This window comes from Octodon degus, unplaced genomic scaffold (assembly GCF_000260255.1).
Source record: "Octodon degus isolate 3935 unplaced genomic scaffold, OctDeg1.0 scaffold00086, whole genome shotgun sequence".
In the NCBI taxonomy this organism is placed as follows: Eukaryota; Metazoa; Chordata; class Mammalia; order Rodentia; family Octodontidae; genus Octodon; species Octodon degus.
Window position 1 is genome coordinate 5,967,785 of NW_004524662.1, and position 13,343 is coordinate 5,981,127.

General features: G+C 43.8%; 1 protein-coding gene across 1 annotated transcript in view; it reads right to left on the bottom strand.

The window, feature by feature from the left end:
- Nucleotides 1-2,559: 2,559 nt before the first annotated feature.
- The window catches only part of Npas3 (neuronal PAS domain protein 3), an 812,688-nt gene continuing 801,904 nt past the window's right edge, over nt 2,560-13,343 (bottom strand). The window contains exons 10-12 of the mRNA XM_023721834.1: nt 12,062-12,209; nt 8,442-8,557; nt 2,560-6,829 (exon numbers count right to left, since the gene is read on the bottom strand). Of these exons, the coding sequence (XP_023577602.1) occupies nt 5,481-6,829; nt 8,442-8,557; nt 12,062-12,209 (1,613 nt within the window). The 3' untranslated portion in view covers nt 2,560-5,480. The remainder of the gene's footprint in view (nt 6,830-8,441; nt 8,558-12,061; nt 12,210-13,343) is intronic.

The following is a 13,343-nucleotide window of genomic DNA, read 5'->3' on the forward strand; positions in this document are numbered from 1 at the left end:
TCTCTCTTTCTCGCTCTCTCTTCCTTACTCTGATTTACCTAAACTATTATTGCATACAGTCAGGAGAGTATTGCAGGCATATACACCTACTACTACCTAAGATTTTTGATGGGCAATTTTGTGCCAATCATGTGGACGATCCAAGGAGGCAGTAATGAATGAATGTTCTTCTTTATTCTGACATTCTTTTCTTGACAGAAACTCAAGTTATCCCATCTTATCATATGTTGTATTTTTTCATGTCTTCATCCGTTATCATCCAGCAGATCTGACCTGAGTCAGTACTATTTGTAAATCACTGAGCTAGGCACTTTGGGATGATATGAAGATGAATAAACAGTGCTTCATGCCCATGGAGGGTTTATCAGGTCAAACACCTTTTTTTGTAAGTTTTCTAGGAGACTCAAGAGAAGGCAGGTGAGGGTGTTCACTTACTTTAATATACCAGTGAAATTCCATAAGCCTGTTAGTTGTTATCAGCCTTTGGATGTCATGGTTTAGACCAAGATTTTTTTTGTAACTACATGATGTAAAAGTTGCCAAAGGTATTTTCCTTCTGTCTCAAGTGTTTTATTCTGTGTTTTGAACAGGGGCAATAATCTTGTCTTGAATGGACAATCATCTGTGCTTGAAACTATACATTACCTCCTACTTTCAGTGCAATATGTAGGCCAAATTGATTTTAAGTTGCATTAAACATTTTAATACAAATAGATGTTGTCCAGAAGAAGGGGAATATAGGTAAGAATTACAGTCCACAAGGACTAAAACCAGTTTTTTGTTTATGCTCAGCTGAGTACCTATCTTTGCCCTTGTCCTTCCTGTGGATTTTACTGAATATTTTTCTTGTGGTTCGTTGCCAAACTATAACAGTATCAGCTGGGAGAGGGAGTAGGTACAGAGAGCTGGCTGCTGATCTTTTTCTGTCCACTACTTGTGAACTGGAGTCTTGAGAAATTGTTGTTGCCAGGCTGACAAGGGATAGGTTGCCAGGCCTGAGGATGAGGGTAGCAGGGCTTCCTGATTATCAATGGGTCTGAGCCCAGAACTTAACTCATTCTGGCTGAGATATTATTTATTTCATGAGTGACCTATTTTAGCACTGATGGGTACACATAAAATGGAACTTGCTGATACTAAGAGAAGCTTGGTTTGGCAAGAATCCAAGATTCCCACCACATGGTCTAAATGCTATCTGGATTTAATTCACCCACCCAGTTTGGCTTGCCCATTTCAACCCTCACTGCCAGTATCTACATAGCAGAGAGCTGAAGGAGTGACCTCAGCATCATCCACTCTCACACTCATCCATTAGCCCTGGGCTGTAACTGGGCACACACGCAGTCACAGACATTCACTAAGAGAGGACCATGGTGAAGCAGGCTTCCTTACTCACCTGATCATCCATTGAGGGCTTTTAAGCTTCATCAAATTTTGACCTCCCAATCTTGCTATACTATATCCTTCTGATGCTCAAGAGCAAAAGGGAAAGATAGATTTTAGAAAAGAAGCTGGGCAGACTCAATTCTGTGTTCATAGGCCCCTCTTGATTTCCTAATTCTAAGCACTTATTTCAAGGGCATAGTTGGGAAATCTAGGCGCACACAACCCTAATCACACTTCCAAACTGACTAGTCTAAAGCATCCTTCCATTAACAACAGCTGCCCCCAAACTGGCACATGTCACTGTTCACTTAACCTGCGGAGATGATATTGTTGATAGCTTTTGCGCAGATGTATTTGTTTCTTTTTCTTTTTTTAGCCCAATCAGTTCATAACTCTTAATTTTTTTAGAGAACATAAACTTTAAAAAGATGGCCCCTTCCTTATCCTTAACTATAAGAGCTGGCACTTAAACAGAGAGTTACCAGATAACCTGCTTTCCATTGTGACAGGCTGTGTGCTTACCTAACCATAGCATAGTACAACCATGGCTTACTAAGCCTGTCTGGAGAAAGAAAATACATACTTAATGTAAAGAGAAGATATAAACAATAGAAGTTAGTTATACATTATAGATTATAATAAACAAAAATACTGAGTGCATTTTAAATGATTAATGTATGAAAACAGCCATCACTTCCTGTGCATTAATCAAGAAAAAATGCACTTTCCATAGTGGTTAATGTTGCAGGCCTCCCGTTCAGCCTGGATAATGTGCATAATAATGCTCAGTATGACAATGAGTTTGGGTAGCTGAAAATTTAGGATGGTTGCAAGTTTTGTGTAGTATTTGGATTAGCATCTTAATCTGTGCCTTGTCAGCCTTATCAGTATACAAGCTCTATATATTTTTTTTTCCAAAACTAGCAAAACTACAGATGTAGTTTTTAGAAACATTTTTTCCTGTTTTTTTTTTTTTAAAGAACAAATAATGACCAAGGTACCTGCTTAAACAAATACTACCAGCTTTCATTAGTTAGGATGGTTACATGTAAAAGAAATGATGCCAGATAGTAACAAATCCAAGAGAAGTTTATTATGAAAATGGCACCTGCGGATGAAAAAATTAAGTTACATAAAGACAACCATGTATGTGACATGTATGAGAATCTACAAAAGTATAAAAAGAACCCTGTTGTAAATGAAGTATGTACATTTCTGATCTGCAGCATTATCAATGGTCAATGAAAAAAAAATGTTTCAAAATAAGCCAGGCACTCAGGAAGTTAGGTCCGGTTAGCTCCACACAAAACAAATGTACCATAGCTGTCGCTTTGTAATGTTTTAATTATTTTTTTATATATACCGTAGAGTTGGTAACACTGCTAAGATTTTTACGAACAGAATATCCCTTTCCCCATTATTCAGCTACTTGGCACCAGTCTCCTCATAAAAGTTTTCATATATTTGTACAAGAAATAGTTAAAAACACAGACACAGTCTTCACAGGTAATGAAGTGTTTTTTTTTTTTTCATTTTGTAATTTTAAACACTATGGATTTAGACAGCAGCTGTGATTATCTGTTAGTTTAAATCACCAGAAATCATTTTGACACAACACAGAAACATTTATAAAAGAAAAAAAAACAGCTGTCTAGCTGTTCTTTGTAGCTATAGGTGCGTTCCTTTGATTGTTCGATAGCTAGAGCAGAGCTTCCAAAATTAATCTTTAAATTTCCTGATCAAACTTCTTCACCTTCTAAACCTACGTATATCCTTTCAAGTAAGCTCACTACTAAAATGTGTGGCATTTAACTTCCTTCTGTTATTAATTCACCATGGCTTGGGCCCAACTCACAGATTCAAAGGTTCTAGAGGAATCCACTCAACACAGTGATATTCAAAGGACAGCCGAGTTACTATATTAGCATTGCACGAATAAACAAATATATATGACAATTATATATTCCATTACCCCCTCCCACTTTGTTTTTCTTAAAAAACATTGGTTGACCTTTGAAATAATTTTCTGTCTCACTGGTAATTGCTTTATATATTGCTCCATCAGCCAACCTGAAAGGAAACCAAAGAAAAGCACCCACTGCTTATAGGTAGAGCACAAGGGACTCTGGGAATGTCAACGACTGAGGCTGTATGGCATCATTTATTTAGTATATCTGAGCATTATTCTTCAGTGCTTTGTCTTGCACTCCAGAAGAGAGAGTCATACCCAGAATTCCATTGTGGGAAAAATGGCTCCATTCACCTTGAGCTAGTTAAGAGTCTTTATATCTCTGAGAATGAAAAAGATTTTGGGTACAGGAGAAGGAAGGCAGAGGAGGGAAGAGGGAGGACAGGACTGGGAGGGAAAGAAAGGAGAGGTAGGGTAGGGAGAATATACACCAGCAAAGCAACAGCAGGAATATTAAAAAGTAAGACGGAGAATTCACAGACAGTAGAAGCAGTATAGGGTGACATTACAGAGGAAGGCCACCACACAAAAACCACTAACCCCCAAGAATCACTGATTCACTAGGACTGCAGGAATGGGACTGCACCACTCCGGACTAGAGATAGAGCACAGAGAAGACAAAGGACAAAACAACTACATTAGCTTAGTATATACTGCATATAGAAACACACATTGAAACTGCATGGGACTGACAGCCAAAGACACGTACACATCGCACACGTTACAGTTTCCACATCTGTTATTAGATGCCTTAACAAACAGCTGCCAAAAATGAAGTGGAGGAAGAATTTATATTTGACAGTCATTTGGAGTGTTTGACACCACACTGATTTCTGGCAACAAAGACAAAATAGGATAGTTTTTCTTTTCTTTTTTTTTTTTTAACTTAATGTGCAGTTTTCATTTGCAGTTATCTGTCTGACGCTTATTAACCCATTCTTTAGTTTTAAAACTTACTGGTTTCACTCCAGAAATAAGCAAAGAGAAATAAATTCTACCAAACCAGTCCCCCAAAATACAATCTTCCATTTTTTAAGCAAGAAATGAAAAAGAAAACCAAAAACATGTTTATTTCCTTCTTTACTCCAAAGTGTTACTGAAGTTGCAAAATTAGCCTCAGTTAGACTGAGTAAGGAAAAAAAGAGCTCAACCGAAAACAGTATGTACCTAAACTGCTCCTCAAATCAGCTTGATTGAGTTTTCCAAGAGCCCCTTTTTAAAAGGGCTTTACTGACCCATTAAATTTAATGTGAGGCTATGTTTGTTAGTTGGGAGGTAAAAAATTTTAAGTCCTGCAGCAAACGTTAATGAGGGCTTTGTCTTAACTAACCAAGGAGACTGCAGCAACGGACTCCAGACCAGGACAGAACACATTTTTTTTTCCCCAAAATTCAGCCCAGGAGCTGCATTTTGTATGAAGACATTACAGATTAATAAATGATAGCACCATGGTTTTAGAAATTAAGTTAATGTTTCAGTAATTAACATTTAGTCCAACCTTTTTTTAAAAAAAAAAAAAAAAAAAACATTCTAGTCACAGGCCAGAAATTAAGTTTAAGAACCCAAATTACTTTTATGTGCAAGTAAGAAAATCTTAACCATAAAGAGAATTAAATTCTGCATAAAATTCTAATATACTATTCCCCTATTTTAAAAGGAATTAGGAACATAAACAAACCAAAAAACCACCCCATATCATTTGACTTAGTCAAACAGGGCACTGTTTATGCTTGTCTCTTTCCATCTTGATCATATCAAGATCTTTATGAAAAAAACCAAGGGTTGTCACTTGAGAAATCTCTTGACCACAAGACTGAGTATTCTATGGCAGAGGCATATACACATTAAAGACATCTTAATAAAGATGCAAAGGAAAGCAACACAACCCAAGACACATCTTAGAAGACAAAACAGCAGGCAACTGGTCATTCGACCCTCTGAAGGCAAAAAATAAACATCTTTACATGAAAGAATAAGTCATAGTAAAGAAAGAGGGATGGAATGGGGACCGTTGTGTGGCGAGAAGACGCTGACCTGCTCGAATTCAAAGTGCTAGAATTAAAGGTCTAAAACGAAAAGCCGACGATGCCTCCGAGCGGAACCCTGCACCCGCCGGGCGCCCGCCTCAGTCCTCCTTGCGCTCCAGAGTCTGCGCGGCGTGGATGCCGTTGCTGTAGACCGGGAAGGGCAGCGTGGAGAACAGTCCCTCAGCCGTGGTGAACACGTTGCCCGCGGGCATCTGCGTCAGGCTGGCCGCGCTCACGGCGCCGCCGAACGGTCCCGACATGTTGAGCCTGTGCACGTGGTGGTACAGCATCTCCATGGGCGTCTTGGGGTCGAGGCCGAAGCCGGGGCTGTTAACGTCCACGAAGTTAACAGCGTGCGCGTTGGGCAGCAGGTTGCCCTGCATGGCCAGGGTCACCTCGGCAGGTGCGTAGCGGATAGTGCCCGTGGTGTAGACCCTCTGCGCAGCCGTGCTGGTGGCGGCCAGCGTGCCTGTGACCCGGTGCACCAGAGGGAGGACCACGTTGCCCGCCTGCAACCTCTGCAGCGCCTCCAGGTCCCCAGTGTACAGCAAGGAGTTGGCCGCGCTGGGGCCACCACTGCCACCACCGCCGCTGCCGCTGCCCCCGGGGTGCTTGTCCCGCGGGGACGCCGAGAGCGGGGGCGACAGAGGGTCGGAGGTGACAGGGGCCAGAGCAGAGGAGGCCGAGGCGCCAAACTGGGTCTTGCGAGTAGCTGCGCCATCGGCGCCTGGCGGGGTGAGGACCGAGTCCGGGATGGCCACGTGCAGTCCCCCGCCACCCGAGCCGCCCTGCGGGGACGGGAAGTGCTCAGAGCTGGGGGGCTTGGTCATGCTGTAGGGGGACTCGTTCCGGGAGATCTCCCTGTTGGGCGGGTAGTTCCAGATGCTGCTGTCGTTGTCGAAGTTGATGGGTTCCGAGATCTCCGTCTTGATCTTGAGCACCGAGGCACTGTGAGGGGAGGATAGCAGCCGCGGGGCCTCCACCAGGCCGGCGTCCAGGCCACCAGGGCTCGACGCGCTGGACAGGCGCCTGCGGCTGGCGCTGCCGCCCTTCTGCCGTTTCCGCCTCTTCTTGCGCTTCTGGTGCTTGCTGGAGGCTTGCGCGCCCGCCTCGCCCGCGCTGTCCGAGTCCTTGGCACTGTCGGACGTGAGCGACTCGCAGTTCTGCAGCCGCAGATCTGACTCGCTCTCCACATAGCGCTCCACCTTGATCTGCATCGGGCCTAGCGCGCTGAAGCCATCCTCTGCCGCCTTGGGGTTCTCAAAGTCCGAGTGCTCGAAGCTGTCGTCGCTGTCGCGGCTGTCCGGGTTGCTGGAGCTGTGGCCGTCGTCATTGCAGTTCATGTCATTATCGCATCCACTGCCCGACTTCTTCCGGTCGGGCTCCGGGTCTTCGCTGTTCTCGGACTGATTCCCCTTCTCGTCGGACTTGGAGTTCTCGTTGTCCTCTGCTTGGGGTCCGCGGCCACGGGGCGGAGGATGGGACAGGGGGAAAGACAGAAAGACAGAAGGGGGACACCCGTTAGCAGGTTACATGGCAGATCCTCCCTCTCATCTGCAGGAGCAGGGCAGGAGGCCGCTTGTCCTTGCCACAGACTGCACCACCTTCTGGTGACTGCAAGCCTGGGCCTAGATGAACGAAAGTTTACAGGGCACCTGCCCACCTGACACAGTGTAGACCCCTAGGCCCCACCCAGGCTGCTGAAGCAGATTCTGCAGTCTAAACAAGATCCCCAGGTGACCTAGGCACATGGATGCTTAAGAAGCCCTGCAGAGATAACTCAGGTCACCTGGAGAAAGGTAGAAGAAACCCTGAAAGACAATAGAATGCTAGGTGGCTTCTCAAGAGCTCTGCACCGTCGCCTGATAACTCTTTGTTCCTCGTTGAAAACTGCGGTCCCTATTTCTAATGTTATTCTCCTCCACAGCATTTGTGAATCACAATCTCATTCATTGTGTTTTTATTTTTTGTTTGTTTCTGTCTCTTCCATCCAGCAGAATAAGCCCCATGGAAGTAGGGAATATTTGTCTTGTTTTGTTTGCTGCCGTATACTGTATAAATAAGGGGCAGAGACTACTGTTGTACTTCTGCTGTAGTAAGAACTGTCAAGTTAGTGCTGTGTTGGGGAGAGGACTACAGTCAAGGTTCACTACCAGTTCGCTCCACTTCCTGATGCTTCGCTGAAGCTCTGTCAGACCTATAGGCACTCAGCCTGACAGGCCTGGGGTGCGGCAGCTCTGATGGTAGGGGCCTGGCAGAGGCATCTTGGCCACGTGCCACATTCAGGGAGAATGGATTCTCCCAGTAAACACAAGCTCAGAAGATTGGGAGTTGCTGCTGATTTTATGGATTTGCAGAGCTGGTTTTGAAAGCATCCTGGATTAGAACCTTGAACAAATCATGTAACTACACTAGCTTTCATCTTCCTTTCTGTAGCAGAAAGGCACTGGTAGAAGAGACTTGCGATTTTTTTTCAGCTGTAAAATTGTATGAGTTCTGTGTTTCCTGGCTCTCCATGTATCTGTGGAAGGGGATTAGGGATTGGTAGAAAAGGAAGTTTCTTATTAATTCTCTTGTGTTCCAAATAACTATTTAGGAAATCTACCTCCCCAAATAATTAGAAATGGGAACATGTGGATTTGTTCAGCATACATTCAGAAGACGAGCAGGAGCCTAGCACCCTGACAGAGATATTCACTGATGTTACTGGGTATCCATCCCACTTCAGAGATTTAATCCCAGCTTGGTGAAGTGATGAACATTTGGAACTCAGTCACAGGCTGTCATGGAACAAGCAGAGCCATCCCCGGTACCTGCTTCTGGTAAAGATGCCAGAGCTGCTAGGCATGGGGTCGCATAATAATTGTTTTGTGTGGATATATCTTGGTGTGTATAGAGAGACAGAAAGAATGAAAGTGACTCAGCAATAATTTGTTGTATCCCTATCTCAGTGCAAAATTTGCCCTGTTGGTTGGCCTTGACCATGGCCTCTGGGTGCTGTCCCCCCATGTTAAGGCAAGCCATAATTACAGAACATGGAGAAGTAATACCTGTAATACCTGAGGTGTCTTTAGAGTCTGACTCAGAGTCGGATGTCTCAGAGGATTCTGAAGTTTTCTCCGGCAGGTGGGGGAGTTGTGCGATGTCCATAGGCATGTCCTTGTACTCGGGATTGCTGTGGGTAGACAGGCATTCATCAGGCCAGCAGGCATCCATTCTGGGTTGTGTGTTTTGAACTATCTTCTTTTGCACTTCCTGGCTCCAAACTTAGGAATTTAGACGACTAAGTAGGAAATGATTTCTCTGCTCTTCCTGGAACTTTACAAAAGCTTGGATTGCTTGTGCCAGGGTACAGGTGCATCCTGCTAGGAGGACTGAATACCCAAATGCTCATGAAAGCCACTAAAAAGCTTTTAAGTAATCAGGTATCACTGGGGGCCAGGGAGCTGTGCTGCTTGACATTTCTCCTAGTAGAACACCTGGGGGGTGCTCTCAATTCACTCCCATACTTCCTGGCGTGTCCTATGTTTGCTTGGGCTCCTCATGAGTCCATTGCCTCAGTTTCCTTGTCTTGCCTCCTTGAGTAGCCCCTAAGTGCTTCAGATGGCTCTAAAGCTAGTGGGGAGTGGGGAGTCCTTGGTGCCTAAGGAGCTGACAGATCACAGGTGCACCTTGAGCTGCATGGATTCAGGCTACTGTGCTGTCAACACACCCATTACAATCACATTTTTATCTGCTCATGAGGTGCACACCTGTGGCTTGTTAGGTGGAAATCTGATTGCAGTGGGGAGAGTCCCAGTGTATAAGAGTCCCCACAGAATGGATCTAGCCCCATTCGTGCAAATGTGCTCAATGTTTGATTCAAAAATAAGTCTTTTCAGGACTAGAGAGCATGTGTGGTCAGTTTGGACAAGCTGTCTTCTAGAAATGCCATTCCGAGGCTGGCTGATACCTGAGTGCTATCAGCTTCTAAGATCTGAACCTATACGGAGGCCATCCGGACTCCAGATGGGAACTGTCTGTTGTGTCCTTCTGGGAAGGCCAGCCAAGCAGAGGCTTACAACAGATGATTACTGACTCATTTGCTAACCTCTACTGGAATTTCCATATTAAAGAATCACTGTTTCAGTAACTACTCTAAAACCTCAAACGTCCCTTGGAGGGTTAATTCACTAAGATGGATTATGAGGCATTTACTCCTTAGTGTGAATTAGCTGCAACAGCAAAGCTCCCTCTAGATAATCAGCTAAGACTAATGGCAGGAGGATGGACTGAGCACTTCACAGACTTGAATACTGAGTCTATCATTCTGTTTCACATTGAATGGAAAGAAGACTAAGGAGCAGTGCTTTAAGAACAGGGAAGAATAAGTCTTTGAATGTTCTTTTTTTTTTTTTTTAACCCCGTGTGGCAGGCTCACCCCACCCTAGGGGCGGGCTGGCTCAGTATGTGGTCCCCTGCACTTGCCTAAGCAGGCGCTTTAGACTGCTGAGTTATCTTGCGGGCCCAGGGAAGGATAAGTCTTGATGGGACCCCTAAATGAGGCATTCTGAAAGTATGAAAGTATTGCTCAGGGAAGAATAAAAAAAAAGCAAAAAACCAAGAAGATCAGGAAAGAAAACCAAACTTCAGTGGTTGCTGTGTTGCCAAAGAGAGCTTACCAGATGGCCAGGCTATAGAATGATGCTGAAGGGCCCCAGGCTTCGCAAGTTCTCCTGTTAAAGACCATTATCAGGAGTTTCCTTTACTGTTTGTGCCACATAGGTTCAAAAGACACCTGTCCTCTGAATGTCTTTGATCACTGACTTCAGGATAGGTCTTTAGGTCAGTTAGAAAGGGATCACTACACTCACTGAGCCTGAGAATCTAGAGCCTGAGGGTTGGTCTTAGATACTCAAACTGATTCCTTCCTAGCTATATGGAATTTGATGAACTACAATTTCCAAATTCCCATAAGCTTATACCATTTAACTCTAGCCCATCTCACTGGTACTGATTCCAACTTGTATAGATTTATATCACCTTACCCTTCTTATTTCTTCCATTTAGGAAGTCACGAGGCTGTTGAGGTAGTAAGAAAGATTGAAGATAGGAAGAAACTCACAAAATGGAAATAGCAATCATATAGGTAACTTCAGTGCCCTACATTACCTCAACACAGGAAACATTCTGCCTGTAGTCTCCTTGTTGCCAATGTTTAATGCTTAATAGCGGCTTGTTGCTTTGGCACGATATCACTTTGATGTCAAGTGCCACAACATTTTTTTCCTTTTGGCATGCATGCTCTTGTATCATTCTGTATTATACATAGTTCTATGAAACTATGTATGTAAAAGGACTTCCTTCTATAAGAACTCATCCTGAGCATATCCCAAACACAGAGGATACTGCATGAAAATGAAGTTTTGGAGAAAGCCACATTAAATACACACACTTTTTACCTTTATAGAGAATTAATGTAGTGTAGAAGAGGTCAAAAAAGGAAAAAGAAAGTAGATAAATGAAGACTTGTTTAAGTGGTGCCCATTAAGGCCCTCTCTAGAGCAATAATCATTAGTGTCTGATTGATATGCTGTTGGAAGCAAGCACATTCATGCCTTCAAGTCATCCCCAAAGTATGTGAGACACGAAGGCCAGTGAGCGGATGAACCACGGTTGTTAGCATCTCAGCTGTATTTGGCTGTCTCAAAGAAAAATGGGGTTCAGGTTGGAATTATCAGCCAAAGGGCATCAGCTTCCGTTTGTTAGACTATTGGAAGTTTTCCTGCTCAGACCACATGTGGACTCTGCTTGTGGCTTTAGCACATCAGAAACCAAAGATTGGAATGGCATGCTGGGAGGGAGCCAAGCCAAATACTGTATTGTCATGACAGGATTAATAAAGAACCTCCCAGAAGGCTGGTCCCCTAGCCCAGGCCATCCTGCCTGTTGGTGCTGGCTCCATTTCTGCTCATTTCAATCCAACAGAAAAAAAGTAGATGGGAAAGGAGAGCGAGAAGGTGTCTTACACCAGAATTTAAGAGGCAACTGAGCTTAGACTTAGGTACAGATATAAATTTGAGGATATTTTAAAAGCAGTAAAGCTGGCCTGGGAACACAGAACAGTGAGCTAAAGAAGGCTGTCTTCATTTTTTATACTGAGATTGTCATTATTCTGGCAAAACAATTTACTTTGTGTACCCAAACCTTAATGCCTACGAAATTAAACCCCATGGAATAGGCTGACTGCATGGAAGAGATGAACCATAACAAGAATATAATGCACCTTGCTCCTTCACCCTCCCCTTCTTTTACTTAAACGTCATAAGGCTTGGAGAGAGTGAGTGCAAGTGTGGTAGGGACAAGGAAGTGCTCAGCCAGTGCTTCCACTGCAGGCAAAAGTCCACGTTCTTTGTCTGAACTGAGCATGTGGGAGGAATCCAAAGCAACTTCTGCGGAGCTGCCCAAGTGTTGACAACTGGATTAATTGAAAATCTTAGAGGATACTGCATGAAAATGAAGTATCCTCTTCCAACAGGTTGATCTTCTCACATTTCTTTCAGTCTTGTAGAAAGAAGAGTAGAATTTCCATGAAATTCCACACCAGGTACTGTCAGAAGGTAATACTCATAGCATGCCAGTTGTTAAGCATAGGGCTGCATTTTTATATATGAGACAGAAATAGAATCAGAAACTATACCTAAGAAGGTAATTCACCCAGATGATGTTCTTTTCATTGGCATTCTTGGCATTAATAGCTATCGTGGCACTAGACTGTATCCAAATGTAGCCTCCATTCTTCTGCATCCAGCGGTAGTACTTCGTCACACACTGACCCTTATTCAGCACTGGGGAAGAAACAAAGCACAGGCATTGCATTAAGACCAGGATCAGGGCTGAGAGATAGCTCAGTGATCTAAGCACCTGCCTGGCAAGCACAAGGACCCAGATTCGATCCCCCATACCACATGCCATGCCAGCCCTGGAACTGGGTGTGGTAGCACACTCTTGTAATCCTAGTGCTGGGGAGGGTGAGACAGGAGGATCACTGAGTCTGAGCTGCATAGCAAGACCTTGTACCAAATAAATAAATGAATAAAAGATGTTTTTAAAAATTAAAAAAGAAGACTGGGATCAATCAACTGATTTTCATCTCTCTCAAACCTCAATAGTAGGTCCTACACCATGTCAAGGGTGCCCTCTGTACGTTTAGTGTAGGATGCCATCAGGAGGACAATGAAATCATCAGTTCTGTGGGGCAGCAGCTCTGACGTCAAGTTCCTGGCATTTGTAGCAAGACTTTCTTCTGTGTGGGGCATCCACAGTATGACAGGAAGGTTAAAAAGACCGCAGAACTTTTTGGATAGCAGAACACCTAACGTGGTGTGGGTGTTGTCAGTGGCCTTGACGTCAGAGATAAGAAGGCAAATTTGTACATGATTTATTCATAGCTTCAAGGTAGCCCTCTTTGAGCTTCTGGATATCTGAGTGGTCCCGAGGATCCTTTACCCTTCTGTCTTTGATTGTTTCCCCTCAGTGGGAGCAATACCAACTGGCACCCTGACACATCTGCTCCTTTTGATCTTGTCTAACGCAATTTATAGTCCTTCGATGAACTAAATTTACATTGGTCAGTCGGGAAATTCTGGTGTGACTGTTGGATGTTGGAACAAAATAAATCCTCGAATCAAATCAGAAAGAAATGCTGGCCTAAGGGAGGCACAGAATTGACTTGGCAAGAGCTAAACAGAGTGACAGCTCCACACAGACTCTAAAATATGGCTTAAAATGAAGGAACAAGTAAAAACAATCAGTAATGTGAAACGGTGCCATTAAATACCCAGTGAAAGAGAGCTTTAAAATGCAGATGTTAAAAATGATACTTTAACCAAAATCTTGCCAAGTTGAAATTGATTTGATTTGTATCTGGGTACTCCTGAGCTAGTAAAAGGGAAAAGCGCTGTAAATCATCCCCTGAAATA